Source organism: Daphnia pulex, chromosome 12 (genome assembly GCF_021134715.1).
Source record: "Daphnia pulex isolate KAP4 chromosome 12, ASM2113471v1".
NCBI lineage: Eukaryota > Metazoa > Arthropoda > Branchiopoda > Diplostraca > Daphniidae > Daphnia > Daphnia pulex.
This window is the reverse complement of record NC_060028.1, coordinates 3179556-3207428: the sequence shown is the minus strand read 5'-3', so window position 1 is coordinate 3207428 and position 27873 is coordinate 3179556. Positions and strand designations below refer to the sequence as shown.

Sequence of the window (27873 nt, the reverse complement as noted above, 5' to 3'; positions counted from 1 at the left end):
TCATAATTCAATTACGAGAAAGTTTCCCAGTTGGCAATTTGCATAATAATGCCACTACGTGGAATACAAGGACAGAAATTGTGAAATGTTTTTGACGCAATCAACTAGTTCAACTGAATTGTTCTTCCATTTTTAACTGATTCGTTGAAATAGCCCCAGAGAGGAAAAGAAGAAGAAACAATTCAAATAATGATGGTGAATAAATGACCAATAGGAAATCGCCATTAACTTGATATAGGATATTCATAGAAACTTTATACAATTGCAAACAATATTTAATGCGGCTTTGAATGTATTATTTTTAGCATTATAAATTTATTACATATTTATTAGCACTATATAACGAGTTTAGTTTTAAATTGAACACACAATTTATTAATTTACTTCTTCTATTTTCTCCTTAAAATTACTCTTGACTTTTGCGGCACAATTGAAATGTAGTCAGTTACATAACTTATACCCGCACGGATTCTTTCATTTCCTCATTTGGATGCGGGAAAATACAAAAAAAAAAAAATTTCTTCAAATTCATACCATTCCTCTTGATCAACCGAAACCCGTTGATAAATAAACAACAACAACAATACTTTTGTTGTATTACCCTTTTTCTTTTGTAATGCATAAAACTTGCGTAATGTGAAAAGCATGTTTGATTTCCCCCCTTATAGTCTTCCATTCCGACGGCGGTGATGTTGCTCTCACATTCACAAAAATAAAAATATGAGCACGATTTGTCAATATAATGCTTATAGCTTTTTTAAACTGGCACGATCGACGCATATTTTCTTTTTTATGTGACATAAAAAAAAGAAAACAAATAAATAATAATAATAAAAAAAATACGAGTGATATTTCGATTCTTTCTGTCTCTCTCCATTGAATCTCACCGACATCCCTGCGCTGCTGCTGTACCCGGATGTCGAAGGAAAAAGGGCTACTCTTTATCTCCAGAATGCAGTTTATTTGTCTCTGCACTCTTACCTTTTTTTTTCTCCTTCTCTTGGAGTGTGTGTGTGCACAGGCCCGTGCTTATCGATGGTAGCCTATACATATTCCGAAAGGGAAGTATATAGCGCTATCGCAGATTATTCGACGCTCATCTCTTTTTTTTCTGTTGTGCTAAGTGCCAGAAAAACAGCGAGCGAAATAAACCCCAAAAAGCTTCACCCGATAGAAACAAGTATAAAGACTTTTGGAAAGAAAAAAAAAACGTAAAATTAAGAGTATATAATAGAAAAAAAAAAACAGAAAACGAACAAACAGATGAGAATGAGGAAACTTGGAAGTCAAAGGAAACCGCTTCGCAAGATCAGAGATAGCCGAAGCGATACCGGGAAAGTTAAGTGGGTTTGAGCGTTCAACGTTTTTCCATAGGCCATGAACAGCAGCGGCAGCGATCACCTTTGTCCGAGAGTCTGAAAAAACCCCGTCAAACGCCCGGGTAGTAGTTGGGGAGTTTGGGTGTGATGTCACAGTCTGAATGAACTTCCCCTTTTTTTAAATGCTGAATATAACAAGGGGCTAATCTTTTTTGTTTTTCTTCAGCGTAACGAATTGGAATTCATTCGCTAGTCTAAGCTGTGTTTTATTCTTCAACTATAAAGTACAGTATAGAAACCCTGTGTTCATTTCATTGACGTCAAGGCTTTCAAAATACAAGAATTCTTCTTCTGCGAATGAAATTTGAATATAACCCGGATCTACCGGACCATCCTTTTGTGCTCATTGCCCCCTGAGAACGCTGAGTGGCGTACACACAACCGTTAGCGTCGGCTGGCGCGGAAACATTTCTCGTCGCAGCCATTTCTTATTGTCGCTTGATTTTCTGCTGTTTCATACACAAATGCTTAATTGCTTCTATGAAAGAAAAGAAAAACGTACTACCTATACACCAGCGACGATAACAAAAGCATTTCAGCCATTCAAAGGAGAAATATAAAACAAAAAGATAGACGACGCGCCGCATGATTCAACTGTAAAAGGATCCTCCTGGAGAGTCACAAGTTTTGCATTATTTTTGTTATTTTGGTTATTTTTTCCTTTATTTTTTTTTTCTTTCAAAAAGAGAATAAGATAGCTCTATTGCCGCTGCGTTGCGATACATCAGCTTGATTGGACCATCGGTCTTGTGTCCTACGGCTGTGAAGCGGATCTTCATTGCTTGCATTCTGGGCATCGATCACGGGGCCCCTTCTAAACTGCGCCTTTTCACATTGCCACTCTAATAAGGTAGTGGGCACCATCCCTGAAAAAAAAAAAAACCAAAAACCAAAAAATCAGTCAACTGATACCCCTCAAAGAATTTCAAAAAGCTGCAATTTGCGAAAATTCCTTGTGGCATTGTCCCCATTTGATTGATTTATTTATTTTGGTTTTTGTAACTTTGCTATTTTGATTCAGTTCGATATGAAAACACATAGAATCATTTGAGAAATACACCCACGAATGAGTCATGTGTGCTCCAAAATTGTCTTCCGCGTCCAACTGATTTTCGTTAAAACCATATTAGGAATGAATCCATTGAAGATTCTGGGCACACTTGACTGTCCACCCAAAAATAAAGATGCCGTTCGGAGATGTGAAGAAGATGTCTTGGAAAACGTTTTTCTTCTCCTGCTTTAGCCAGAGTCGATTTTTAGAAGCTAACCCCAACGATTGTTCACTTTTGGAACCCACCCATGTTGTGTATATACTTACATGTCGTGCCAATTGTAGAGTGAAATTGATGGGGGCCTCTTTGCGAGATATGTGCGAATAGACGAAGAAGAAAAAGCTCAGGTGTGCAACAACGCGCAGTCACGAACTGAGTCGAAAGAACTCTGTACAGATTTATTGGCTACGGGTCCGGTGTGATTGGTCAATGTCGAACTAAGTTGGCTGCTTGATATTGGTTTCTAACTGTGCAGCTTAAAAACGTCTATCGGACGGTGGGGGGATTTGTATGGGACTCGGCAAAGGGAGTGTTGCGCCGTGTCAGAAGAGCACCTGGGCAGTGCCGACGAGCTTCTTTTCAAACCACCAGCACAGTCTCACCGTGAGTGATGAACCTTGTCTTTGAAACCCATCAGGTCTCCTTGTCAGCTGTCACTGTCCGTTTACCACATCCAAACGTGAGGCACCGAACGTTGCAGGTGTGTGCGCCGACGAAACATTCCGATACGCCAATGAACTGCACCAAAGCTTTCTCCCCCCGCCATTGATTCGTCAACCATCAGATTCAACATTTTCATTCACGTTTAATCGTCGAAAACTCGCACCTGTTTTCCAGTCAAAATTCATGAAAACAAATTTGGAAGACCAACGGACAAATGGTTATTACATTTGGCTGAAAAAGCAAAGCAAACCGAAATAAATCAGCGATGGCGGCGTTTGGTATCTCTCGTTTCGGGTTGGACCGTCTGCTGTTTGATAATGAGTTTGTTCTTCTCTCGCGTTACGGTCGTCGTCGTTTCCGGCGCCGTCTGTCGACCCCGCATGCGGTGCAGCCCTGTAATCTTCTGATGCAAGGCCTGGACAGCTTGAAGACCCAACAGACTAGGAGTGCGACTGCTGCAAGCACTTGGCGCCAGCTCAGAAGTAACGGGCACCACACCTGAGACGGTGTTGCTATTGCCTCCCGTTCGATGTTTGGGCGTGACGCTCAAGAGGTCACGCAGCTGCCTTCGCAAGTCGCGGCTGTTTTGGTACTCGGACTCGTCGTCCAGATGACTCAACTTCCCGTCGCCGTCGTAGCCGCCGCCGCCGCAGACGCTCGAATCCTGGTCGAGTTGCCTTTGAACCGTGGTGGCTTTGGGCTCGTAATGTCGCTGGTGCGACGGCTGCCGCCTCTCCATTTCCAGCTGCGTGTGCTTCAACGCCGCCGATAATTTGCGGACGTAACGACTTTGATCCTCGAATTGAGCCTGAAAAACAAAAATATCACGAAGGGAAATGTAATTTAAGGAAAAAAAGATGAAATATAATAAATCAGCCGTCGTACTTCCAATTCCGCAAACTGCTGTTCCATCTTCTTTGAGCCTTCCCGCAAATCAATCACTTTTTGAAAATATTTACAAAGGAGAGAGCGTGTTTCAGTGTGCGTTAAACTCATGAGTCTACACAGCAATCCGTCCTCCGTCTGCCAAAGGAAATAAATATGTATGAGCATGTAAAGTGGCTCGTGACTTGATAATGTGTTTTTTTTTCTTCCGACACTCACCGAGCTTTTCAATTCGTAATGTCGACTGCAAATAACTTCATTCTTGTACTCGATCGCTGCGTCAACAGCTTCAATGGCTTCGTCCAACTCGAGCATGCGGCGTTCCTCGCTGGCATCCAAGTCGCGCCCCTATTTTTTCGTGAAAATTAAAACAGGATGAGAATTTGGCATTCATCATATTACAATTCGGGACTGGACTTTTACCCTGTGCTGCCTTTCGTCGAGTTCTTGCCGTTGTTGAACCAAAGAGTCTCTCGTGTGTCTCATTTTACGAATCTCTTTGCGAATGGCCTCCTTGTCAGTGGGATTATCATTTCCGGATATCGACTGTAGGTCGGACAGCTTATATTTAAGAAACGAACTGCCTGATGTTTGAACGATCTAAATTTGATGGAAGAAAAGGGTTAGAATTGTTACGCAAGATGTGTAATTAGTAGAACAATTACTTTATCATTTGACTCCATATCTTTTTTCCGCTTGCTTCCTACATCGCCGATGGAACTTGTGTGGCTCTTTTCGGTTTCGCTTTGATTTTTCGATTTGTCAAGGGCTATTTCCCTTTTTTCCAGTATACTCTGCTTCTCTTCTAGTTCTTCGGAGCGCCACGTTATGGCTGTACGCAGTTCGACCAAACGTTCCTCCTCTGCTACCAGCCAGCGCCACTTGTGCTCCAATTCAGATTCACCAGGTGTGCCGTCTGCGAGTCCAAACAAAAGAAAATTGCCGTGTTATTATATAATATGGGCGAATATTAGATTATTATTATTTTTTTAAATCTACCTTTATCACTGCAAAGTTCAAGGAAACGCATTTCGGAACTAACTCGTTGTTCCTGTAGCTGACGTTCAAGTTCAACTATACGCACATGATCCTTTTCTATTTCTTGTTTCAACTCTTTTTTCTTCTCGTTCTCTTGACGAAGCTGCTCCTTTAGAACCGATTGCTGGTCCTTCATAATGGACAGACTTCGCTCCAGTTCGCCAACTCTAAAATGGGAATAAATAAAGTACCATTAGTTGAGTCAAACGATCCATAGAATTTCACAAATGTAAAATGCAATTACTTCCGAGGAGCCCGCGCAGTTAGATCTAGCAACTCTGCCATGTTTTTTAAACAGTGTTCAAAGCGTATAATCTCAGCCCGCTGTTGGCCGATTGTTCGTTCACCGTCAGTGACGTTGTCGCTTTCTTGTTCGATGGGACTGCTGCATTCATCACTGTTGTCTTCTGACTGTTTCCTATGGCGGGGTGGAATATTTAGATCGGATTGATGAGGGACCCTATCCTGCTTAAGCGATTTCTGAATTTTCTCCTGGTGAGTTTTTGTCTGTTCGTTTTCTTTGCTGTCACGAGTAAAATCCACATATTCCTCCTTTAAAAAGAAAATAATAATAAAGATAGTTAAAAATTACTGGGGAGATCAACGTCAGATCGGCAAGCTAACCTTCAAAGAAACTGTCCGTTTGAGCTCCTCAAGGGTTTGGTGAGCTTTTTTAAGTTGTTTGTTCGTTTTCCATGTAAGGAGTTGTCGTTTTTCTGAAATCTCAGCAGAATGTCGCATTTCTCGACATGCATCGTCTTCCGCATCGCCTCCGACTTTCAGGCTCCCTTCAACTGCCAAGAAGCAACAAAGATGTTTAGTGTTTAAAAAAATATAAGATATCATCGACTATAGGTTGAAAATTCAAAACTGATTCAACTACTTAGTACTTACTTGGATGATTAGATGATGATTCATTATTTACAGATTCTGGAGTTGATAAACGAGTTTCACCTATTAGAGGCTGTTGGTCTACTGCATTTGAAAGACCGAATATACTAACTCTTCGACCAGTTCTTAGAGGTTTCGGACTGGTATTCCCACTTTTATAATTGCTAGTTGATTGTTCGCGGTCAAATTCAGCGTGTTGAGATAAATCAATAGGATTTGATGCACCCCATTCTAAAGACGTTGCGTTATCATACATTGACTCGATGCTTGAGATTAAACGGTCAGTTGTTTCTCTAAATTGCTGCCTTAATATATCCAGTTGCTCCGTAAAGTGAGACCCCTAATATGAAAGAAATTATACGATATTTTCATTTTACGTTTTTTTATGTTAAACAGAATGCTGCATTATTCCCGTTCTTACATCAGATGACGAGTCTATGGACGACCGATCATGCCTGTTACTCAGTTCAGAAGAAAGTTCACGGGTTGGAGTGGGCTCGGATACCTCTTCTACAAATTAATATAATAGTTAAAACGACTATCACACGCACACACTAAAGATTTAGTTACCAATGACATGGAGTGTTTTAGATTCACCACTGGTGTGAAATATGCTTGTTGTGATAGGCAAGTCTGTCAGGTGACTGCCATCGGTATCACTCTGAATTCTGTTTCGCGGTTTGATGGTTAACAAATCGGGATCAATACAGTTTGCGTATTCCTCTTTCAAACAAAGCCAAGATTCTATTTTGTTTTTGGTGTCATTTCCAAGCAACCCAGATGCAGCCAACTCATTTAAAAGTGTTTCGGCGTTGGTCACCAGTAATTGCCACTGACTTGCTGCGAATCGTAATCTATGGGAAAGAGAAATGCAATTGCTGAATGAAAGCTTCAATTTATAAATTTAAAAGTCTGACCTAAAAACTTCATCTCCGTCTGTTTGTTCAGGATCATGATATACAGATCGATTTTCTTCATTGTCCCTCATAGGATTAGCTTGACAAGTAAATGGAGTTTCATTCATTTGAAATTGCGGAATGTTAGGCGGTGACACAAGTTCCGTCACACCAGCCAAATTAAAAGGGCGAGCGTTTATGCCCATTGCCATCAAAGGAATATTAGCTATCGGTGTAAGGCGGACATTCGCTACTGGGCGATTACAAATGTTTGCTGCCCTTGATGCGAACTTCAACGTATTCGTCGTCTCTTCCAAATCAGAAGCCGAAGGAGAAAGGCACACAATCATCAAGGTGAAGGCATTACCACCCAGTGAATCCTACATGAATAAATTTAAATGCACAGTTAGATCGTAACCAAAAGAGAGAGTGAAAAAGAAATGTTTTTGACAAAATAAACACACTTTCAGAATGTAGGTTAATTTCGAATCCCAATAAGGCACGTGGCTAGCTTTTCTTCTAGGATCACCCAATGCAGCCGTGACATTACTTAACGCAAGAAGGCCAGAATTAATGGAAAATGGTTCCTGAAATCCTGTTAGTTGTGTATCGTCGTTTCCATGATTACTGGTAACACCGAGGCCAAGTCTTTCCGATCCAGCCAAGTCGACAAAATGGAGTTTAGAACACACTTCATACAAACATCCATCTGAAAGAAAATATGTCAAGTTTCATTGAGAAAATTATCAACAAAAGAATAAAGAAAAGTAGTCAACCTTGTGTCCATGCCTGTTGCATATAGAGTGTGAAAATTCCATGGGATCTACTTGAGAGTTGATTTAACATGGGCCCAGTATGTCTTAAAGCCAGACCAGTTTCAAGACAGCTAAATACATCATCAATGGTATGACATTCCATTTGTGTTGCTCCAGTGATGATGATTTCTCCCTAAATTCAATATGTAATAATTATAGCATTGCTATTATCAGCAATTTCACATTTAAATTTTTTTTTTTTTTAAATAATACATTTTGATCTTCTTGTACAGTAATTTCACCATGAAAGGGTTCCATACTCAGAAGATCATGAATTTCTTCATCATAGATTTCTAAATAGCTTGCTTGGATAGAGATCTGTCTTCCGGGGTATTCCTAATTAAAAAAAATTCCCAAAATATCAAACAAAAACCAATTTAGTTATTTAATCTTCACATATTTATTACTTCAAACTGTTTACTTTAGCTTTGTAAAACAAGTTACGAACAGTCCGTGGAACCATACCAAAATCAGATTCATTCATGGTGTAGAGCAATCCAGGTCCAAATATTGTAAATGTTTTCCCAGATCCAGTTTGTCCATACGCTATTACAGTTATGTTGAAACCTGACATACCAATACCATATAAGATGACGTTAAAAGTATAAGAAGTTGCATAACAGTTCTTTTCTTAAATTATTTAACAGACCATCAAAACAAGCATTGACAATTGGCTCGACATATCCTTTGAATATTGCCTGTTGAGGACAATCAAATGGGAGAACATTGCCCAAATGAAATAACCGATTGTTTCCCAGCACAATTGTTCCATGGGATGGATCAATTTGAAAATATGGTGTTGGTAAAACATGATCAGTTGTTTGTAGTGAACGAATCTAGTTAAATTTCAAAAATTGTGAACAATGGGTTGAAATACAATTACTTAATGAAAAAAAAAATGGTTAAAGTTCTTGTTTACCCGGGTTACGAGTTGAACTCGGGCTTGTAAATCCCTGTCTTGACTAGCGCTGAAAAGCATCACGACATTGATAATACAGTTAAGAATAGTTCTTGTTGGATAAATTAACCAATTAACAATTCGGATCGCACAACTGACAGTAGGAAAAGATGATCACACAACACCTGACGTAATTGTATATTATTATTTTCAAGGAAACAGAAACAACAACACCTTTTCCCTTTTACTTTAAATGTCAAAAAAAGAAGGGTGTCCGTAAAGTGCAGGGTGCAGGTGCAGGTTGGACGGTGGGTAAAAAGCGGAACCCGGAGTGCAGGGGCCCTGCACTTTCCCCAACCGAGCGGCTCCCTTGGTAAAATACAGGTTTAGAATTCTACACTAAAATGCAGGTTAGGAAAAGTGCAATGTGCAGTGAAATTTTATGTTTGACTGCCTTCAGTCAGTTATTATCCATTTGCGTGTACTTTTTATTTATTGTCTACACTCTGTTGCGCGCTGAATTATGAGGGCCCAAAACCGCCACTTTTTCAATATAAATTTTTTTTCAAAATATCAATACATAAAACAGAAAAGAATATAAAAATAAAAAAATTCAATATAAAAACTGGTAAAAAGTATTACATAAAAACCAAAAAGAGTAATATAAAAAACAAAAAGTTAATATAAAAACCAAAAAAGTCAATATAAAACCCAAAAAAAGTTCAATACAAAACTCCAAAAAAGTTCAATATAAAAATGGCAGCCACCTAGTGGTCAAAATAATAACTTCATGCCACATCTAAACCTCCACTCAACCAACCTAACCTGCACTTTCTGTGAGCAGCATTTGGGCCTGCATTTTACCCACCTACCTGCACGCCGCACCCTGCACTCCGGGTTCCGCACTTTACCCACCGTCTAACCTGCACCTGCACCCTGCACTTTACCAACACCTCAAAAAGAAAGCGCAGCGGCTAGATTTCCAAGTTTACCATTTTTTAATGGCAACTGCTACTTAGCTTTGCACCTTACACATATTTTAAAATACTCGACTCCGTCATGTTGTTCGTCGTCCAGGACAGCCTTTACCTCCCACTCCTCGTCATCCATTCACTGCATTAATCTAAAAAAAAATGGAATTATTAGGAAATTAAAATTGCGAAAAAAATTAATCACGATTACCTTTGCTTTTCAGCTTCAAGAAACTGTTTAAGTTTTTGAATGTCATCATTCTTTTAGCGGAACTGCTTACTCATTTTTCTCGATTGTTCGAAAAAAGCATTGTACATGTTGACCTAAAAAAATTTAATATTAGAAATAATGACATTACACAGTAAAAAACAATAAAAAAATACCAATTTGGCCATGCCATTCTCCAATTGTTGACTGGTGACGACGTCTTCTTCTTCAATTTCAGCTACTTCCCCTACGCCATCGTCCACATCTTCAACATCCATACAAGAAACTTCTTCCTCTGCTTCCTTGAAATTTCCAACAGGCAAAGTTTCTAGTGCAGATACAGGTACAAGTACAGGAGGTTCAAAAGTAGTTCTTTCATATGGAATATAAACAGGATCACCTATTCCGTAGTGAAAAATTTGAGGATATGTACATTCCTAAATTGTTAACAATAAGAAACGTTGTTCAAGTAAAAAATAATAAAATGAAAGAAAACATAAGAGATATACCTTGTGCATTTATCGAAGCCACATTCGCTTTTGAATACCAGTTTCGTTGAACACTTCATACAAATTCTATCTATTAGACTGACGTATAGACGAAACACTGAAGTCCAAGTCCAGTACATATTCATTGTCTTCAGACAAATCATCAGCTCGTAGACAATGATAATTTGCGACCATAAATTTGTGTAAAGCATCACAACCCTCCAAGGTTAATAAAAAAACGTTTTATCATAAAATACTGATCACTTAGGTCTTGACGTTGATCAAGATTAAAATTCGATAAAGATTAAAATTTCCCCAAGATGTTGGTTTAGTTCCACAAAACGCTCTTCTTGTTGACAAAATTTGTTCTTGACCTTGGTAGTGCTCTCCACAAATTTCTCGTAATTCGAAACCTATAAAAACACAACATTGAATATAATAACCCAAAAACAAAAAAAAAATAACTTACCCATAAATTACTTACAAGATTAACGTAGCCATCCTCTATATTTCGGTAGTGTTTTTCTATTTGGTCTTCTTTCGCATTCTCCGTCGGACACCTTTGCCAAATACACCTCCCCATCTTGAACTTCGCTGCTCTTGATGAAGCAATTGATTGAAACGTAAATTAATAAGGTAAATTAGATACAATAAGGTTCATTATTGCATGTAAACATAAAAAAGATCTATCGCAAAGATCCCTAACACCAACTTCGCAATCAAATTCGTTGACTGCCTCTTCATGGCAAACAATGGCCGCATCTGCAACCGCAACACCGGCAACAAGAGCAACAACTTCAGAAACAACATCCGTATTGAATGGAATCTGTTCCGCCGGCAACTCAATTTCTTGTCCGCAACGAATTATTTCAGGAAAAACATTATCCTACATTATTGACCCCCCCCCATATTTAACAGAAATGTACATTAATACTGTCAAATTCCTCAAAAGTAATTAGAACTAAAAATAAAAGTAAACAATAAAAAATCATACCTTATGAATTTTTGCATGGCTCTTAAACCCCGATTCGGATTTGAATACAGGTCGTGTAAGGCAGATGGGGCAGACTCTGTCGATCAAGCAATTTTTATAATGATAATTGAACTGGTAGTTTTTCTGGATGCTTTCCCACATTTTTCATAATTTTTGCAACGGAACATTTTTAACTAAGACTGCAAGATGATAAATTTGTGATCTATAGAAAAACCTTAGAAAATTTTTTAACCCAACAACTTTTCCACGTTTTTTCCAGCTAACAAACAACACGAGCTTATAACGGTAGCGTCTAGCACTACAGATATAAAGGAAGTAAACAAACAAAGGTGAGGTAGAAAAACTTAAGCTGTCACTTACCATGAAATATGAACAGGTGCCTCTATTATCATCTTCTAGTGTAAACGTAATGGTTAGCTTGTTAATGGTGAAAAGTTTAAAATGCTTCCTTGATAAATGACAACAAAAATGTTTTATTTGTCCCAAACATTCATAATTAAGTATTGTGTAACAAAATAGCCAAACATACAATCATTTCTCTTTCGCCAATGCCAGTTTAGCATGTCAAATTATGCCTTTGAATATCAGGTTTCAAAAATTTTCTACCAAATATTTTGTTGACATCTTCAAGATAACAAGAGTAGGAATTCAATATTCCAAATTCATATCGACTACCATATTTCACATAATTCCATAAAGGATGGATTTCTGAGTTGATGCAATATTACTGGGTTAGAGTCACTTTCCGTTCTTCAATTACTATTTTTGTGTAATTTCGTAGAAAGAACAACAATTTCTAAATTCATTTGGTTCTCAGGTAATTGTAGCTGTTCTTCAGAGCTCTGGGATCTCACTGAAGAAGGAAAACAAGTGGCTAAAGATGGTAGACAAGAAACTCAAGTTTTCGATGCTATCCCATCTGCTGAATCTACATAAGCAGAAATTGTAGTATTTTGAATTTAATCGTTAAATGTTAGAAACATTTTGGAATTTTTTAAAGTTCACTAGCCAAAAGTTACTGAAGTGAATTATTAATTCACAAAAGATACAGTACCCACCACAGGTATTGGATCACCCCGGTCCAAAACAGGCGTTTTAATCCGCGCGAGATAGGCCTAACGGTGTCTCGCGCGAGATTTTTTTTAAATACTTAGATTGGTCGTACGAAGCTTATTTTTTTACAGAAAGATAAAGAAATATTCTTCATCTTTCTGATTTTTAATTTTAAAAAAGTGTTGATGTTCTGTATTTAAATTCATTGTTCATAAATATTGGATCACCCAAAAATTTATCGCATGGCTTGTCCCTATACCCGCGGCATATTTTTAGGGTGATCCAATATAGATCCAATAAGTTTGCTGCTCTTCGGAATTATAAAAGAAAGTTGCTCTTCTTTCAAATATATATTTCTTCTTTTGATGAATATGCTTGTGTTCTTTATCTTTGCATTCTTCGTATTTTCGGGCCAAAGTTGCTGATGGTATTCCAAAATCCATTGAATAACCATCAATACTTCCACAATTTTCCAAACTATCCCTTTCTTTATTTCATTGTCATCATTTTTTATTTCCTCAGGAAAAATGTTTTTAAAGCTCTCTTTGAAACGTTGTTGCTAATTTATTTTTATCAAAAGCAGCTTTGATGGCATCTCCCCGCTACGAAATGCATCAATCGCAAATTCATTTTTTTAGCCAATTTGTTTTCTCACAATTAAGATTTTATCTATCTCGCAACGTTTTCTTGGAGTTGCCATATTTATTTTCAACGTGACTGATGAAATACCACTGATTAAATCTTGCAGAGCGTTTTTTTTATCGTTTTGCCATTATATCCATATCCATAAGTACGGATTTCAAACTTCTAACCAATGTTTTATATTGTAGTTTTGTTTGTCAGGTGTTGCATTTGTTGTCTTGTTCCACTCTCCATTATCTTTGTTTTATTTACCGTATTGTTTTCATTTGAGAGAATGTTCAGGTTGCTTCCTTGTATGGTAATCTTTTCTATTCTTCGATTTGAATGCGTAACGATTCTTTTTGGCAATGTAAAATTACGTGTACGTTGTCTACACTGTAATTAATTAATTTGGAATTATGATTGACAGCTTTCGAGTTATTTTTAGTTTCCAAAAGTCTTATTGTTCCTGACTGTCTATCAACATGTTCTTCAACATTTGAAAGTGGCACAGAATATCAATGACGGATACAGAGTTACAATTAAGATTTTGTTTATTTGTTATGACCATCTTTTTTTGTAGAATAGGTGGAAAATCGTAATCGGTTTGAATAGTAATTTTGTATTAAAGATTTCTTATGGTTTATTGAAGACGAACAAAAAAAGAAAATGCACGAGAGCAAAAAAGTAATTTTGGTGAAAAAATGGAATATTACGCATCGTAAGAACGCTGGCTAAATCAAACTTTGAAACTATGTAGTCTGGACTGCTGAAAAAGGCGTTTTTTTCCAATGTTCACCAAGTTTCATATTTTCTTGGTCTGGAAAGGGCATCAGTTTCTTCAGCCTACAGCGTTTCTAGAAACAAAGACTTAAATTTATCTGACCAGCCACTAGGTAAATTAGGCCAGAAATATCGCTGTCTTAGTTTCTGTGTACAGAATACTGTACCTACCTTGCGCTTGAAATTACGTACTGGATTGTCTTTTTCTTCACTAAATGGCTAAAAATTGTATTTGACTGCACTTATTCTGAAATAGTTAGTTTACCAATATGGGGAATGATAGGGGCGGGTGGATTGAGTTTCTTGATGATTTGTTGTATAGTTAAACGACAGTTTCGATGATTTATCATCAGATAGTGATGGCGAGGAGCATTTCAATGAAAATAAAGAAAATTAGCTGCAATAATTTTTACTTTATTAACTTCTAAAGGACGTTCTAACTCATTTCCCCGATGACAAGGTCTTACGCATTTAATTTTTATTTGACCGTGAGTCAATCTAATTCATGACAGGTGATATTCTATAGGTTATTTAATGTGATTAAGAATACAAGAAGTGAAGTAATCTCGCGATTTTTTCATTTAGCTTTTATTATTTTTTTTGGCACCGGAATAGGTTACCGGAATAAGGCTATGCGCAATCTCACTCGACTGGACATGGTGCTTCTTACTTTAAAGTTGTATGCAACGGGTTGCTTCCAAACCTTGGTTTGCAATGTTCTACGTGTCAGCCAATCAACAGTGACAAGATCGGTGTCAGTAATGTCTGCTGCGTTGAGTGTCAAATAAAAGAAACATACCTTCTTACCAGAAAATCTCTTGGGGGTAAAATACTAAGATTATTTGGCTACATGCTTTACATCTTATACTTAGACCAAGAGGAGATAAATGTGAAGCCATCGAATTTGGAAAAAGTGTTTTTTTGCGAGAAAATGGCAATGCCTATACGCCGTTTACATGTTTGTTCCTTTTCCCCATCTCAAACTAATTATTACGGTATTATTATTGACGGTGATAAAATTGTAAAATAAATTGTATTGTACCTAAACTTTCATCTTTCTGAAATATACTGGTTATGTTTATGTTGCACAACAACTCGTTGCATGATTGAACGTGCCTTCGTATAAAACAAATAATTAATGTTCTGCATTCAGAAATTTGAATGAACCCAACTGGTGTATATTGGTAAGCAAAATTTTATTTCATTTTGTTTTGCTTTTATTAAAAGTAAACTAACAAATTATCATTATAGGGTTAGACTACTGCTGCATTTCCTTCATAATAATAGATAGAACGTGTAGTTGGATGACGACTGGGCATGATCGAACATCAAGGTGAAAGAGAAATGGATCTGCCACAAACGGTTCTTGGTACCTTTGCAACCACTACAGATCGAAAATTGGCACTTGGCAAATCGCAGAAAAAACGTTTGATAAGAATATTTTTGGAATGAACTTGATGGCATTTATTGCACAATACAGATAAGTACATAAGTCAAATGAAGACAAATTAAATTTTTTATTTTAGTTGTAAGTTAGTCAAGAATATTTTACGGAAACTGGACGAGTATTTTACGAACGAACAAACGAAAGAACGAATATTCTACGAACTGGAGAGCCAAAGCGTTGGCCTAGTCCACGGAGACCAAGTTTAACTGATCTTGGCGTCAAAGTCGGGAAAAGGGTCCAACGCGTTGCCTGATTCCATGTTGGTCATACTTTTCTCTTCTCCCTCTTCTTCTCTCGGTATTCTCTGTTGATTTTTCTCTAAACGAATAAAAATTAGGGAAAACATTTAAATTGGAAGTATTTGCATTATAAAACATTACAAAAATTAACACAAAAAATGAAGTTTAGTACTTAACTTTATATATATTCATTCACCGGAAAAAATAAACAACAATGAACCTTTTCCGTCCTTCCGGTGCCCGGACGTTTGGGGAAAAACGAGTGAAAAACACAAACCAAAAAGGGCAGTAGTTGGAAAAGAGAATTGGTACAAGAGGGCACGTATTCCAGCTCCTTTTATATACTCGACGAGATCGAGTCAACATCCTTTAGCATTCTCTTTTATTTTCCATTTTAGTTTGATTTTACTTCTATCCCCGGATTATTTCTTTTTCTCCTTCTCATTCTATACAAACGAACGGATCGCATTGCTGGCCAGTTAAGGGGATCAAGCGGGTCCGACATGTTTCTGCTCGAATAAGCGTCGACTAGTAGTGTGTGTGTCGGTGTAACATCACCCACCAAATATAACACAAGTCCGAATAAAAAATGGCCCTGTACTCTTGTTTGCGGGATAGGACAGTTTATGGTCATTTAAATGCGTAATCGGGTGGTCTTATCCGGTTTGAAACGATTCCTTATTATTTCAGGGTTGGACTCTGTGTTCCATCGAGCGAGAAAATGTCAACCGATTGTTTGATTTTTTTCTGTTTGAAGACGTCGTTTTTATTTGAAAGAGTTCTTTCACCTTTTTATGAATGTATGAACCAAACGAGTCTACACCGAACGAAAAAGTCGAGAGAGTTTCGTATAGTTATGCACAGTAGCTGTGCATATTACATAGGAATTCAATCTGGCGCTCGATCTGGCGTGTGGATATGTAGCGCCTACTTTACATAAGACAATAGAAATGAAATCCAAATAATAATAATATATATGTATGCTTTTAAATTAGGGAAAAAATTTCTCTAATATTTTCCAATTTGGTATGGAACAGAGAACGAGAAGATGGGATGTACTTTCTTCTAAAATGGAAAGATTTAAATGAAGATCAGAATACATGGGAGCATTGCTCCAACACTGACTGTGTTAAACTAATTGCTCATTACTGCAAAAGGTTTCACTCTTTTACTCTAGTTTCACTGTTATTTACTTATTTCTGTATTATCAAGCTAGAAACCAATAGTACGGGAAAAGACCAACAAAGAGGAAGAGGAAGTTGTCGGTGGGAAAGAAAGTTTCAAAGAACGCTAAGAAAGAGGGATCCAGAAGAGAAAGGGGATCGAGTGTAATGGTTGAAGGAGAAGAAATGGTAGCACAAATGATAGTGAATGAGGCAGGTTTTGCAATGGCAGAGAGAGAGGAAGTTGGTATAGTAGAGGTAGATTTGAATGGGGAAGGATTAGGTGTGGCAAGATTGGATGATGGATTAGGATTAGGTCAGGTAGATAATAATGATAGGGAAGTAAAAAAAGGGGCAGAAATGTTAGTGGAAGATGTAGGTTCATTAGTGGTAGAGAAAGGGGCAGTTTATGGATTAGAGGAAGATTTGGAAAGGGAAGGATTAGGTCAGGCTGAGGAAGATGGGAACAAAGTAAATCTTGAAGGAAAAAATGGAAGTGCAGATGAAGATGGAGTTTTTTTGCAGAAGCGCGAGATGAAAGAGATAAAGAGATGGCAGTGGGTGTTGATGTTTATTCCTATTCCAAAAAAGGAAATAGAAGTAAAAACAATAAAGGGAAGAGACTAATGAGAAACTATAGATGCGGGAAATGCAAGAAGAAGATTCATCTGTGAAAACGTTGGTTTCTGAATCTCCGACATTATAAGACTTTTCTTTACGATGGGAATCATATCGTTGTTTTTGTCGCTGTTGGACCATTAGAAGCTTATGTTTGACTTGTTCACGGAGATATGGAACTTGATGTAGTAGGAAAGAATCGTTTGGTACAGAAGGGTTGGGGTTATTTCCTAGAGCCACGTCGATTGGTAAAAGTAACAAACGTAAACAAATGGCGTCATAAAAAATAACAGCAAGGGGTGCTCCATTTATTTTTACCGTTGCAGCCTTAGGGAAACCCTTGGCGATTACTTACTTTGTGAAGAAGTCAACGACTATTATAACATGACGAATCCTAAAGAAGAAAGGAGAAAGGGTCCAATAAAATCGTTGTTCGTATGTTACAGTGGCTGTGTTCGAGTAAATGGGATCAAATGGGGTCAAAGGGTGTCAAATGGGGTCAAAGAAAAGAAAATCCAATTTTTTCGGTACTGTTATTTGTTTCCTTCGAACGGGGTTAATGGAGCCTGGGAATATTATACGATGCATATTGCCCGTCTTGTTATGGGCCGCCGGAGGTCACGTGACGGCCGAACAATTTTGACTTTTTCTTTTTTGTCTGTGTGTTTGTGAAAAATGTTGTTGTTCTTGCCGGAGTCTTGCCGCACAGGCAATTGTAATTCTCGTAGTAAGATTTTTACGCGTGCACACAGCAGAAACAAACACATGAAAAGAAACAAAAGAAAAATTTATTCAAGTACAATATTTCACGGGTAAAAAAAACTTTACCAACTCAACGTTGTTCCTTGGAACATGTTCGAAAATTTCACACGGGTGTCAATGCATTACATTAGAATGGTATTGCCCATAATATATTGCGATTGAACTTTATGGCATATAGCTATATTGATCTTCGGAAGTTTTCTTAAGGTACTCATCTTAATTGAGCTTCTCAATTTTTTTTAAGTCAAGGGAAACAGTGAACCGGTTTTGGGGTTGTCGCAACACCTCCTCATACAGTAACTACTAAAGGCTTTTAGCATGGCGTCGATTTCCATGATTTCATGGAAAACCGATTTCTCTATCTATGATATGTTAACGGTGGAAACGGGCTGTGTGGAAGAGTTTCCTCAGGAGTTTCCTTTTGGCCTTAGAGGCCGGGTTGTTCTTCTAGCTTAAATGTGGAACGGTCATCTGGCGCTGCAATTATTGGCCCAAAATAAGTTCCTTTCAAGGACTCGTCCCGCAGAAATAGCAGACGAAAAGCCTAGCAGACTACAGTTCGTAGACCTTCAGTTAATAGACCATGCTGCAAGAGAGACTGAGCAAAACTTTACTTAAAATATTTGCGAACCTTTACATCTGACGGATGAGCGGGTCCAGAATTCGTGTCAGGTGTTTGCTGCCGGTCGATTGCAACATCGGAAAATACGCCATCTTAAACAAATTTGGAAATGGGGGGGGGATGAAGTTAGTCCGGTAAACATTTAAAAAAAGGTCGAAGGAAAAAGAGAGAGATAGAGGCAGAGTGATGTAGATAGTTGCCGTTTGTCGCAGGGACTCTGCTACTTGCCACTTTCTCCTGCAACATCACACGATCAGACACCTTCACAATGATCGTTGTCCATTTGAGGAAACGTTCCTACGGCAAACAGAAAACGTGATCCAGCAGCAAATGAAACGACATCAGCCAGTTAGTAGCGAGAAGAGACGTTCAAGAGAGCGAATGGTGCCAAAAAATTATGGTGCCACTTTGCAAATGAAGAAATAAAATAAAAATGAATTTAAATTAAATAGCAACCAATAATAACTCAATTTTCCGCCAGTTGTTTTTTAGCAGCAACCAGAAGTACATCCAATTTTTAAATTAACATAAACCTTTTTTACGATGAATATTCACTTACGATCGTTGATGTTTTGTTCTTCTCGTCAATAACAATGGAAAGATATTTAGCGATTAATTGCACAGCTACAAAACGAATTGAAATAGGATGAATCGTGAATTATTCTTTGGCGATAGTTTTTGTTCTACATATGGCACCGTGATCCTCTTTATCAAAATTTCTCGACTACTTGATCTTCTCGTCAATTAAAAAACCATAACGTGAAGGTAGTTTGAATTTCACAGTATTCAGGCGAACATATTCATGACTTATTAATTCGGCTACCGGCCACACGTCGTTAAAAAGGGCTTGAGCCTCTTGGCTGTCACTTTTATCTAAATAACCAATGGATGGAGACAATACAATTACGAGAATGGACTTAACACACAACCTAATCCATCATCTAGATACAGTATCCCATGTAAAAAAACACAAATATTATAAATAAAATAGGTTGACCCGAGTCTGAAGAATGAGCGATAGAAGATTGATAAGGGGTCGAGGTTAGGCCTACATGCTAGTTTGTTGCAGTCAGGAAACGCTGAGATACAATACCTATGGATGTATCAAACATAATTTTTTTTTGTTTATTTCACGCCCATAGTGCGATGGCCTTTGCTCTGCGATTGCCCTCGTGGGCTGTAAGGGATTTGTCGCAGAAATTCTTAACTGTGACTGTCATGTTTTACCTTTGCCTTTTTTTTACCGTCCTTCAAGTCTGTTAGGAGATATACCCAATCTTTTGGGTAGGTGTAGCTTTGTACATTTAGTTCAAGGGTGTTACTTTCATACTTTGCAGCTACTTCACTAATTTATCATTGTCTTTCATTTCCAAGGGTGTTTTTGAAGGAGGAGGAGGAATCAAAAGAAGAAGCAAAAGAACAAGAGGAAGTAGCAATTGCTGGTCCCAGCAATTCACAAAAGAGGAAATTGCGATTAAAGAAAAAAAGGCTCTGGCCACAAAGGCTAAAGAAAAAATGGATGATCTTGTCGACGAGTTATTGCTGCATTGGAACTCGGGTAAGTAACTCTCAATCACGTTATTAAATTAAAACGTAATTTACATTGTTTTTATTTATAGATGATGAGAAAAAAAGACCACAGCATTTTCCCCAAAAACGGTCACTTTGATTGTCCGTTAATTTCACCATCATCGCATTGTTTTCTTGCACTATATTTTGAAATTTCTTGCATTGAATTCACAGAGCATCAGCCAGTCTTCTCAGAATGGTAAAATTCCGACAATTCCACCCGATGGACGGTGCAGTGGTGGTCGCGACCCTGATATTGGCATTGCAGTTGAACGGGAAGGGACTAAGGGCAGTTCGTTGCACACTACCCGACACTCTTCACACAGTGTCGGGTCAGCAGGAATTCCTTGTCAAAGGTTGTGTGGCAGTGTCCTAAAGAAACGAAAATCTATACTAACGTTTTCCGACTTGAAGAAAACTTTTTGGAATGGAATAATGCGTCTAGGAGTTACGGACGTTGAGGTTGGCTTCAACTGTGCGACGATAAGTTTTTTAAGATGCTGCAAATATTTGATACGCATTAACCATACTTGCAATTGTCTGTAGGACTCTATCAATCAATTTCTCTGTAAATCAAATATGCCAACATCTTTGCGAATGGTGGATATAGTTTACCCGGACACTTATGCTGCTTACTTGCAGTCAGCCCCCGGCTCGATTGGCCATCGCATCATCGTGTTTCAAATCACGCCCGATACTGCTAATGACATACCTGCCTATAAACGGGTATACGACTCTTTGAATGAATTATCCACGTTTGGAATTATTCACAACCACCAACACCAGTGCCTGCCGCCGCTATTCCATACTTTATGTGTCTTTCCTCTGGGCATAGAAAAGCTTATTCCGTGTTGTCTGAAAAATTACGTGAAACGGCGTAAGTCTCCGGACAATACTCCAACCTCGGAGTGCGTCCAGCTATTAAAAAAAAAAAAAAAAAAAAAAACGGCGTAAGTAAATTTTTAAATTTGTTTTCGAATGGTAGTAGTAAATTGAAACGGGTATACTTATTTATTTCGATTTAATATTAAATGCGACTTGTTTTTTTATTTTGCCTCACTTTACAGCGTTTCACAAAGATCGGAATGCAGATTACTTGATGGCTGTTGCGGTAGTCCACAACCCGCTGTTTGACAAATTTCATAACTTGTCGCTCGACGATTCGGCGGAACAATTGAAAGCGATCGATGTTAGCCAAACGGCAGGGGAAAACATTGTACCTACGGAAGAAGTTCCTCGTCGTGCAAAAGCTTTGCGCTCCGCTGATTTTTCCAAAAGAAGTCAGACTGTTCAAAAGGAAAAAAAACATAAAGTCTACAACGCAAATACCAACAAAACAGGAATTGGAAAGTGTCACAGCTAGTGGGCGAATAACGCGTTCGAGCACCAGAAACCAGCGACTTCCAGGACTGGCTGCGTTAACGACATCCACCACCTGCCACAGCAACGAAGACTTTGCCAATGCCGATGTAGAAAAGACTGCAATTGAGAATTCTAAAATAACAAAAGTAGAAGATCACGAAAGTATTCCACCGGGTTACGTTGCGGCTCCGCCTGCAGGGGGAATGAATGCTAAAATTGCAGTGCCGGAGGTTGGACCTCCACCCCCTTTCGGCCCTGTCGGGGGATCTACTCCACCGGTTAACGACCACAAACTGAAGTCCTCTTCCGTCACCCGTACGTCTTTCAACCAAGTAAAGGGAACTTTGGGTGAGAAAAGCTTCGGAGAAGATCTTCGGCAACCTCCCACTGATGCAGTGCACCCAAAAACTCGGCCCCAAACAGGTGAAAAACCCGCAAAAGTGGTAGTGGCCTTCCTGCCGCAAGCCTTATCCGCCAAAGTAAAAGACGAAAAACCGGCACGTGAGTTTGTTGCAACTTCGCGTGCATCGGGGCCGTCATCAGAAATTGTGATGCCGGAGGTCAGACCTCTACCTCCTTCCGGCTCTGGCTGCGGCTCTACATCACGTGTTGGCGTCCTGAAAAAGAATTCCTCTACCGTCAGCCCTAGGTCTTCCAGCAAAGCGGAGCAAACGCCGGGTGCGGTGAGCTTCGCAGCAGCTTTACAGCAATCTGGTTCTGCCAGCGAAAAGGCACCATCGACGACATTAGCAGAGAAAGCCCTTACTCGGTCATTAACTGGGGAAGGGAAAGAACACAAAATACCCGGCGGAAAACGTAAACATGGAACAAAAGATAAGAGTGTTCCCTATGAACCAAAATTGTCCAAGGTGGACGACGACAAGACATGTCGAAAGAGAGTGTCGGAGAGGAATGTCACTAAAAGCCCTCCCGCTAAAGTTTCGAAAGCCAACCCCCCGAGAATGAAGAAAAAAGGTCGCACGCGATAGAAAGACTAGGTAAAGCTCTGATGAATGGCTGTGTGGCCGGGAAATTTTCGGTGACGGAAGCAGACTGTGTCCGGGTTGCGGAAAAAATAGAGAAATCACTATATTCTCTCTACAACGAGAACTGTGGCGAAGAGTACAAGCGGCGTTACAAGTCTCTCGCGGAAAACCTTTTTTTTTCGATAACATGAATTGGAGTCGCCAATTAATGGAGGGGCAATTGTCACCCGGTAATGTTTACAATATTTTAATCGTCTTTCAACATAGCCTAGTCTTGTTTGTTTGTGCTAACGTTTTTTTTTATTTTACGTTTTGTAATTTTTTTTATTCCGCAGATGCCTTGTTGAGTATGGAAATGTGTCAACCGGAAAGCAAAAAAAAACGGCTGCTGCGCGCCAACAGCAAGACGAAATGCGCCCCGATTCTGAATCTGCTGCTGGCGGCCAGTGCCCGGTAAGTCATCACGCTGACCGCGAACGATCTGCACCTGCGTCAAAGGACAACCTTACTCCGTCATTTACTGGGAAAGGTAACATCTGAATTACCATCTGGCAGACAGAAAATCTTCCCAACCGCGTCGGAAGCGGACATTTCGAGTCGCATGGAAAAATGTAATGGCGTTTGAAGTAACTGAGTTCCAACTTGGTCGCTAAATTTTTGTCGCAATATTTGCACGCCACTATCGCTGACTTGCAGTCCATGTCAATAAATAAATCTAGATTAATGTGTTCTCTTAAATGTTTTGCGTTTCTTTGAATAGTTGGGAGAGAGGGCGAAGATGAGGGTTTCCTTTACGGTAAAATGGACGTGGGTCAAATTTGTTACCCAATACCCGACGAGACAGGTTTGTTAAATTTTTGTTTGTTTTGTTCAGCTGCCAAATCAACGGCTGAAGTAATCCATTTCATTGTTTCCTTTAATTTTAGACTTAGACCCGCTTTTGCCAGAAGAGATCACCGTCACCGGCCACGTTGGCTTGTCTTGGCCTGCACTCCTCTCACAACCTGTGGGCGACACCCAGTATCTCTGCAACGCCCAGGATTATGGGCAATCTTCGGAAAACTTTGCAACCGTAACAGCTAACAGTTCTAGGCCGTGGGAATACAATCAAGAATGCACAGTGCAATGCTGCATTAATGATGCTTCTTCTAATCTGGTAAAAAGCTCGAGCTGGTGAATCTTTAAATAATGTAGACACTTCAACGCTTGTGAATTGTTGTGAATGGTGGTTAAATTCCCTACTCTTGCTTTCCGGTATATTTTATTATTTTTTAAAGGATTCAGCAGTTTAGCCAACTGCATGAAGACGTGCTGAATGATGAAATACGCGAGCCAGAGGCATTATTCTTGATGTATAATTCAATAGATAAGATCCGCTGCGTAGCGGATGCGGCGAGGATACCTCCAGCGTGACTCGAGCCCGCGAGAGGAGTGCTGGAGATCCGAGCGGCTAAAGAGCGGAGCCCGCGCTGCATAGGCAACGTTGCCAAGTGAGAATATATATTTTTTTACGCGTTGATTTACATATTTTTGGCAACACTGTATGGTGAGAGCCAATCAGAATGCTGGGAAAAGGGTCGCCGTGATTACGTACTACTTAGTATATATTGCCTCGTAACCAGACTTAAACTCGTGCGGAACTATGAGTCAACCATATAAGAATTTTTTTATTATGATGTAGAAATGTTTTGTTATAAATTTGTTATTTCTCGTTTTTATTTCTATTGGTTTTCAATGTATATTATATGGAATATTATGGACATAAGTAACCGAGTTACAACGCTGAGCCAAATCTTTGTAGCTATCATATTTTGTTTTCAGTTTTTTTTTTACTGAGTCTTCTTTTTGTGACGTGCCAAAACAGTTTTTGAACTCACAAAAAACTACATAATTTATAAGTTAAAAGAGTACCAGAAACAAATTATCACTGGTTGATAATTTAATCATGATTATTTAAAATTCTTTTAATGCCAAAGGAAGTGAAGAACACATTAGCATGTACACAAATAAATTTATCAAGTCTTTTGAGGCTCATGGGGTTTTTCATTTCTCGTCATCTGAGAAAAGAAAGACACGTAGTTTTAAAATGTTGAGAAAATTATGAAGAACTTACTCGAGTTGCAATGGAGAAAACAAATCCTCGGCAAGATCGTCGACATCGTCTTTTCTGTTTTTTGAACATTGCCTTCTTCAACTGGAAGCGCAATGTTCTTTTTTGATTAATTTGATTAAATGGTTAAATTGAATACAGGCTGTAGTAAAGATTCAAGATAGGAGATAACTTACTACTTTTGGAGAAATTCCAATTTCTTTGAAGTGACGATCGTTTTACCAGTCCGAGTGAATGGAATCGACCCATCCTGACTGGACACTGCTGCCTGAAGTGGATGTAGACCAGATCACATTCTTCTGTTTCGGATGCTTCCTTCTCGTTCACCTGTTCAATCCCTCGGTCTAAAAAATCAAAAATTAAAGCAAAAATTAATAACTGCAATCCTTATTTAATGGTGATCAGAAATCAAAGGAACAAACCATAGTAGGCCACTTTAGGCTTGGGGTTCGTGAGGAAACCCAATCCACCGGAGCTGACGTTTTCTCGGCTTCCTCCAAACCCTCCAAAAACTCACCAAACTCCTGACAGAATCAAACGAGAGGGAAAGTTATACAATCAAAAATAAGGTATTAGCCAGAGGTTTACTTCATCAAATACCGACATAACTCAAGCCGAAAATAGGAATGGCAGAAAATGGCTTACTTCTTTTTGTAAATTTCCGTCAACTGGAAAAATATATCCATTTTCCATCCAAAGGGAAAAACAGTGGAATGGATCTATCGTTGACTGCACGCCCTTTACTCCGTTCGAACAATTGGATTAGTTTTTTTCCTCCATGGAGTTCTACGCTTGTTCCGATGTATTGGGGAAATTTGATGTCTGATACGTTTATTATTATAATATTTCATTATAAAGGATGTCTGAAAAAAGTAAAAAGAAGAAGAAGAATATATATAGAGAAAAAACGTGCTTCCTGGATGTGTAACTGCTAATAAATAATAATGATCATCTTCAATCCATCATAAATTCAGATCGTTCTGGGCTTTGGTAATGGTGTTGAGAAAGAAACAACCACTACTCACTACACAGTACATACCTATGGGTCCATGGTATATGGATGGTAAGCGAACTCCTGAAATACATCTGGTAAGGCTTGGTGACCAGTTTTTGACTACGAGTGTGTAACAAACAGTTGTTTTATACCCCTTGTAACATGACACATCTAGTTCAAGAAGCATGCAGCTAGTAAAAACCATGGCAAATTTGTTCGCCCAAGTTTGAGCGATGGTACTAGTATAGTGATGCTACCATTCGAGAGCATGGTGTTTAATTCTCCATAGGGTGAAAACATTTTATTTTCAATTATAAAAAAATCAACAAAGTATTAAGTCATAAATTGTAACTTTTTTAAAATTACAAATATTAAAAATCGTTTGCGTTCTAAAAAAATAATTTCAAGTTTAACATATATCATTCCGACAAGTTTTCATTTCTTTTCCTGCAGCGAATACTCGTGTGTCAGTGAGTATGTTGGTGTGTATCAATTTCGGCTGTAAACGATGCACAGTCAAGTTATTCGAGAAGCCGCTTGGAGCACTCCAGTCTACAAGGGTTTATCGGGCTCAAAAGGCAGGAGTTTGCTTACCATCCCTTATACCATAATGTGTTCGACATCTTTTTTAACATTTGTTTCCATCTTGCAACTGAGCCGTCGTTGGAACTGCTAGAAGAGCCTTAGGCATAGCGCCCGACTTTTTCAGACCAATTCAATCCGAACTGACCCCCCCACCTATCCACCCCCTACCCCATTCCCAAAACCCACCCAGATAAAGCGAGGGACAATGCCGGAGGCTCTTATAGTCTAAATCTCGCAGTAGCCAACCACTCGATCACCGATAGGCCAGCTACTATATCGCTCGCTAGAACTGTATGCTGAGATCTGTTTGCCGGAATCCTTTCTCGGGCCATTATTTTTGAATGAGCGTATATTACTTTTGAATGAAGAATGTATTTTACTTGATCCAGGTTAACAGATCAATTATGAGTTAGTCATTTCTGTTCAGAAATTGCAACACATTTATAATATCTAAACCCTTTAAGTACTAAAAATTATGTTTAAAAAAAATAATAATATAAAAGTTGCCAACCAAATTGAATTCGTATAGGCAATTTTACAAATTCGAACAAGATAAGTATGAATTAGAGTTAAATATGTATTTTTTAACATGTTGAGACTGGGAAGAAAATCCAAACACTCTCGAAGAATATGAATTCCAACAAAAATCCATCTTCTTGAATTGAAATCCTCGCGTAAAAGAGTAAGATTGGTCTAATGAGTGGCCAATTCGAGCTACATAGGATCTACGTCATTGCCACATATAACGTGATTCGTGTCTAGATACGAGATATACGGATGCTTCCATTCGCCCTTTAAAAAAATTTTGAAACAATTTTCACATTCAATTTCCAACAAATATATTGAATTGTCGAACAAAGTGTTACAATAAACAAACTCAACAGCCAACATCTGAATAAATTTATATAATTTGTGGTTTAGACGGAAACGTTCGAATTCAATGAATTTTTAAAGAATAGTTGTTTGTGGAGAACGTTGTGGAACAAAGGATTCCAGGGCTTTTCTATCTGAACAAAGATTCACTCGGGAAAGTGTCTGCAATGACAAAGAGTAATAACAATTATTGCTAAGAAGTCAAAATGCTTTATTGAATTATAATGTATTATTTTTTTGAAAATTTTCCACATGTAGTGCTTTTCGAGGTGGAATAGAAGTTTTGTTGCATCCAATAATTTGCTTTAAGTCATCAATGGATAATTTTCCAATATTTGAATCTCCCAGACAAGGCTATTCCGAGAGAACTTAATTGGCCAATTCAAGCTTCTTCTATTGAATTTTGGTTAACCATTCATCAAAAGTCCCTCTTGATACAAAGCGATCGATGTATGCGTACGGCTTTCTTTTGCCTGATAAGGTATTTACTCTGTTCCAATATGAGTCGGCAAAAAAATGGGGTTACCTCCTCCGATTACCAACCTATGAGGTTCAAACCAACTCCACCACCAGACAATGAAAAAAGTAGCACATGAGGGACAATTCCTTTAAGTAGGGATACGCCTAATTTATCGGGGTAAATAAAAATTCATAAATAAACTGCCGCTCACAAGAGAGAAGGGGTAAATACAAGCTGGGTTCCGTGAAGTGTGCCAAGTCATCTGAAGATCTTAATTCCTGTGGGAACCGCAATAATCCTTATCTATTTGAATTCTAGCCATGATGATCGGCAGGAGAAGATTCTTAGATCCACAGAGGCCCCCGCATGAGCAATCCCAGCCGAGAGGGGGGGGGGGTACACGGTTCACCCTGTCCCAGCCCCTCTTTCTACTGCCACATACACTGTC

The 27873-nt window shown here is 38.6% G+C and overlaps 1 protein-coding gene across 3 annotated transcripts; it reads right to left on the bottom strand.

Moving 5' to 3' along the window:
• Positions 1-1225: 1225 nt before the first annotated feature.
• LOC124208643 (kinesin-like protein KIF7) lies at positions 1226-8907 on the bottom strand. 3 transcript variants are annotated; one of them, XM_046606492.1, is made up of 19 exons: positions 8539-8802; positions 8269-8455; positions 8041-8186; positions 7833-7955; positions 7581-7752; positions 7269-7513; positions 6826-7184; positions 6479-6762; positions 6330-6418; positions 5912-6248; positions 5642-5811; positions 5262-5569; positions 4979-5184; positions 4645-4895; positions 4403-4579; positions 4199-4327; positions 3980-4117; positions 3345-3902; positions 1226-2245 (listed from the first exon to the last, which is right to left on the bottom strand). In XM_046606492.1, exons 1-18 carry the CDS (start codon positions 8596-8598, stop codon positions 3354-3356), a joined length of 3930 nt encoding a protein of 1309 aa, XP_046462448.1. In that variant the 5' UTR covers positions 8599-8802; the 3' UTR covers positions 1226-2245; positions 3345-3353. The 3 variants fall into 3 exon arrangements, with proteins under 3 accessions (XP_046462448.1, XP_046462447.1, XP_046462446.1); XM_046606491.1 differs by lacking the exon at positions 1226-2245 and having other exon boundaries at positions 3220-3902; positions 8539-8702; positions 8766-8907; XM_046606490.1 differs by lacking the exon at positions 1226-2245 and having other exon boundaries at positions 3220-3902.
• Positions 8908-27873: the final 18966 nt, after the last annotated feature.

Coding starts and splice junctions, on each gene's coding strand:
- LOC124208643 (XM_046606491.1), bottom strand. CDS start 8,598: ATGCTTTTCAGCGCTAGTCAAGACAGGGATTTACAAGCCCGAGTTCAA. Junction 6,249..6,329: donor CCATAGACTCGTCATCTGAT/GTAAGAACGGGA, acceptor CTTTCATATTAG/GGGTCTCACTTTACGGAGCA. Junction 4,896..4,978: donor TGAACTTTGCAGTGATAAAG/GTAGATTTAAAA, acceptor TTGGACTCGCAG/ACGGCACACCTGGTGAATCT.